Here is a 5,051-nt window from a genome sequence, read left to right on the forward strand (position 1 = left end):
ACGTAAATAACTCATAGCTAACAATTCAAAACATAAGTTTATTTATCTCGTTGGTTATGAACTCATTATTATAGTCCATAATACATTTTGTCCCAACATCATTGTTTTGGATGGACAAATCTTGTTGATGATGAATAAAAAGCATGAATATGTCAATAACAACAATGTTTGGTCACGTTGTGCAGAACATTACACTCAATGTTCGGTTGTCTTATGCCGAACATTACACTTAGTGTTCGGTTCCTTATTGCTGAACACCCTGTAGTAGTGTTTGGTTTTTGTGTACCGAACAAATATGTTCGAATTAAAAAAAAAAACGTGTTCGGCTAACTCATTCAGAACAATCCTATTAATGTTCGGCAATTACATGCCAAATAGAATGCAATTTCAGTTTCTAAAAATACTAAATTTTTTGGAAAAAACATGAAAAAGTGATGATAATACCTCGTTTGAAGACTCCAAAATCGCGATTTGAGTATCCATTCATCAATATTATACTTGTTTGCCTTGATATAAAGAATGTTAGTGTGGTAGGGTTTATAGTTTTGATAAAAAGGAGACGTGTGTTCAGATGTTGGAGAGATGATCGAGTAAATATGTTGTGTATAATTTACGTTAATTGTTTTTTAATTTTAAAATTAAATGTTTGTCCTTAATAGTTAATTTATATTAGAATAAAATTATAAATTAATAATTAATTAAGTTGTTGGAATTATTAATTAAAAAGTTGGATCTGAATAACGGCACCTTTTCTTTTATTATTTAGAATATTTTAGGTTCACCGATACTCTTCTCAATCCTCCTATGCAACTATGCAAGGGTCGAACTGTGGCTTTGATTTACCGTGATTTAAAATTTACAGTGATAAGAGGCATGGGAACATTCTTCCCCACAATTTAACTTCTTCCTTTTGCAGCATAGACACCCTCCACCCCCTTACAATGATGGCTTTTTTCTTTTTGGTCAAACAAAAAAATTAATGAGATTTTGACCTTGTCATACTCACAGGCCATAGCTTTTGGCAAAAAAAAAAAAAAAACTCAGGCAATAGCTGTGATCTTGAAAGAGTGAGATGAGTAATGGAATTGTGGCGGTCAGAAGAACAAAAGGATGAAGTAAACCAATTTAGGCCAATTTTAACGATTCAATTCATTAAATAAAATTGAAATAAAAACAAATTTATTGAGTAGTGAAGAATTACTGTTTTGGAGTACCAATAGTGCATTCCTAAAAAATTAACTGGCCAACCTAAAATCTCATGTAGGATTATTACAACTAACTTCTTGGCACACGCTTCATGTGTGTTAATTGATCTTTTTATTGTGTATTTTGTTATCTTTATTTTATAACTTTTTACACTCTCTCTATGTTTTAAAGTGGTGGGGTGTACTTTTTTATTATTTTAAATTTATTTTAATGGTTGCATTTTATAATTATACTCTCATTTATTAGGTTATTTTTTATGCGACTGTTTTGTTGAATGAAAAATATTTTAAGCAATTCTATTTTTGATGAAATCAGTAACACTAAATCCTTCTTATGACTTTATAATAATAAAGATAAAAAAAATCCCATATGAAGATGATATAAGGTGTTATTATCTCACAATGAAAGAAAAACGAAGGTCTTCCCCTCTTCTGTATAAGAGGGACTCTCCCATCTTATAAAGGAGCTCTCTTCATGTAAAATGTAATCTTTTTTCATATACAAAAATACGAATCTAGCTACTCCCCATGGGCCGTAACTGTAGTCTAAATTGGATAAACCATATATGTAAATCTCGAATTGATTATTTAAGAAAATAAAAATGATGGATTTCAAATACTCAATTTGTATTTGCTTCTTCACTTTCATCCGTCAAGGTTCATGAAAGAGCATTAGAGCAATGTCATGCTAAATGAATGCAAGGAAATGGCAACAATGTCAAAATATATATATTTACAGGAAAATATGCAGCATAGAGTTGTGCTGTATATCATTGGCAAGAACCAAGAAAAGGGCTGATAATTAATGAAATGAACTTTACATTTTTACAATAATTTCAGCACAAAATGTTTGATGATCATCATAACTAAACCCAAATTTTAAATTGAAGATAGTAATTAATAAAGCTACATAGTTTGTTGAGGTCAATAATTTTCTTGTTTTTTCAGTTTACACTAACAGAAAAATGGAATTCCCAGTTGAGGAAAGTTTAATTCAACTAGTCATCTAAAATTAGTTGCTTCCAACAATGAAGCTCTCTTTGTGCCCAGGTCTTAACTTGCTCACCTTGAGATATCACATATTGGGGAGTAGCCTAGCTGCTCAATTTCCCAGCTTAGCTTTGAAGCAACTCTTTCATGGCGTGGGAAATACTCCTAAACACAAAAGTAATGGTAAATATACAAACGGAAAATCTCTAATTCAGAAACATATAATATACAAGCACATCTTTAATCATTAGAATGTTTCGAGTTCACTTTTTGACTATTAAAGTATAGATCTTATTAGTGTTAGATCTGCTTGTATGTCATAGTATCATATACCAACTCTATATCGAGACCCAAATAATGTGTCTTTAATTTAACAACATCTTGCAAAAAGACATGCCGCATTAAGCAGGCATGAAACTATTCGAGGACTGCCTTGGGCCAACCCGGAAAAAGAAAGTAGATATCTAAACCCATCCCCCAACTGAAGGCCCAGCCCAGCCCAACCCAACTCACATTTGATTTAACGATCCAACAAAATACAAGTTGGAAGAAGCCTTACCTCCATTTTCTTCACCAACTCCTTGGCAGTAGGAGCAGAAACAATTATGTGGCGTGCACTTGGACTAATGAAACCTTCCTCTACGGCTTTGTCAATAAAGGACAACAAGGAGTTGTAGTACCCATCCACATTCAACAATCCCACCTGCAAAAAATTGCTTTAGTTATAATTTAGAGATGTTTTGAAATGTCTCTCATCTATAATGAAATTTAGTTACCACATTTAACTTGTGAGGATTTGAACTTGGGAGTAATTGACTACCAAGTAATGAATATAATTAAAGTTAATTAAGGATAAATATAAAGCTTAAAAATAGGCCTTACCGGTTTATCATGGATGCCCAGCTGAGCCCATGTTATTACTTCAAGTAGCTCTTCAAGAGTCCCATAACCACCTTCATAAATCAAAGAAAAAAAAAATTACAAATAAACCCAATCAGAGATTCTACTGGTAACAGACAAACACAGTGTGCAGAAATGTCCCAAGGGGAAATGCAAGCACAGCCCAATCTCCTTTTTTGTATCTTTAAAGAAATGGGGTGACCCATGCTTGGGTATTGGACTTCAGGCCCAAAGTTAGGCCCAAACTTGGTCATATAAAATCAGTAGCATACTGGAACATCTTCTGCTCCAACTAGAAGGAGATTTTGGATTTACATGGACAGGATAGGATTGGAAAAAGAGAGCTTCTCAGCTCCAAACAAAATCTGAAAAAATTAAACAAAGTTAAAAAAAAAAAAAAAAAAAAAAAGTTGGTTAAAGGGTGAGCCTGAAAGCCTTATGTAGTTATGTCGATCTTATCTCATCTGCAGGTCACAGCTGGCTTATGATTTATGAAGGACCATTTGGCAAAAGATCTTATGATAGTGAATGGATGGGAGAGTGGGACAGTGATACTACAGCCTAACCAACTGCTACTAACCACAGAATGACAGAAAGCAAGAGCTCCCCAGAAGCCTAACTTTCAGTACCAGAGGCTGATGATAATAAGTTAGAGGCAAGGGTTTTGAATGGTTGCTCTCTGACTACCAAATCAGATTCTTTAGTAATTGGTATAAAGATTAGGATAAAACAATTTGTATCATATCAACCAACCATTTTATATACTATATTTTTAAATATTTGTTTTTTTTTTGAGCAAATTACAATTTAGTACCTCAACTTTACATGTTGTTTCAACTTAGTACCTCAACTTTGAAAATTTACAAAAAAGTACCTCAATTTTCATTTTGTGTCAAAATAGTACCTCCGTTAGTTTTTCCGTTAAATAAACCGTTATTTGCTGACGTGGCAGGGGTATTTTCGTCTTTTTCTCTAAATTTAAAAAATAATAATATTTTAAAAAATTTTTGAATAAAAAAATTTCTAAAAATAATTAAATAAAAAAATTTCAAAAAAAAAAAAAAAAAACCCTTTCTATGCCCCACGCCCATCCCCGCCCCCAGCCATCCCCTCCTCCTCCCCGCCCCCACACAGCCAGCCCGCCACTCCCCTTACCCATCCCCTCCCTCCTCCTCCTCCTCGTCCCCGCCCCCACCCAGCCAGCCCCCAGCCATCCTCCCCCTCTCCCTGCCCCGACCCACCCTCTCCCCCCACCCCAGTCCCAGCCATCCTTACTCATTCTGTCTCAGCCCCCCACGCCGGTGAGAGAGGTCGCGTCAGATGCGCAGACTTTAAACTCGAGCTCGTCACTTTGCCGGAGGAGGAGGAAGGGCCAAGGAAGCTCCTGTCGCCAAACCTCCGTCCACCAGCCTCAGGCCAGTGCGTCGTCGCAGGCCGAGCCAAACGGCGTCGTCAGCGTCAAGAACATGCCGGCGCGGTTGTCGATCCCTAGCCCGAGCCCGTGGCCGAGCCCCTACCCTCACGGCGTAGCTGCCAGGCCGCTGCCGGCGGGGGTGTCGCCTTCTCCAGCCAGGTCGTCGACGCCGGGGAGGTTCTTCCGGTGGAGGTTTGCGCCTCCTAGCGAAGCATTTCGGGCAGGCGAAGCCGAAGCAGAGCTCGATTCCTGAGGAGGAGGTGCGATGAGGTGCGACGGGACTGGGGTGGGGGAGTGGGGGGCTGGCTGGGTGGGGGCGGGGGGGAAGGAGGAGGGAGGGGATGGGTGAGGGGAGTAGGGGGCTGGCTGTGTGGGGGCAGGGAGGAAGAGGGGATGGCTGGGGGGCGGGGAAGGGAGGGGGGATGGGCGTGGGGCATGGAAAGGGTTTTTTTTTTTTTTTTGAAATTTTTTTATTTAATTATTTTTAGAAATTTTTTTATTCAAAATTTTTTTAAAATATTATTATTTTTTAAATTTAGAGA

At 37.6% G+C, this 5,051-nt stretch overlaps 1 protein-coding gene across 1 annotated transcript; it reads right to left on the minus strand.

Annotated features, from left to right (window-relative positions):
• Positions 1 to 2,001: 2,001 nt before the first annotated feature.
• LOG1 (Putative lysine decarboxylase family protein) lies at positions 2,002 to 3,173 on the minus strand (the record flags this gene model as incomplete). The annotated part of the gene is made up of 3 exons (XM_086228794.1): positions 2,002 to 2,360; positions 2,755 to 2,898; positions 3,078 to 3,173. Coding segments are annotated over 3 exons (333 nt in total), but the record flags the coding sequence as incomplete, so codon positions are not given.
• Between the last annotated feature and the right edge of the window lie 1,878 nt (positions 3,174 to 5,051).

This window comes from Dryas octopetala, chromosome 1 (assembly GCF_963921425.1).
Source record: "Dryas octopetala chromosome 1, drDryOcto1.1, whole genome shotgun sequence".
NCBI lineage: Eukaryota > Viridiplantae > Streptophyta > Magnoliopsida > Rosales > Rosaceae > Dryas > Dryas octopetala.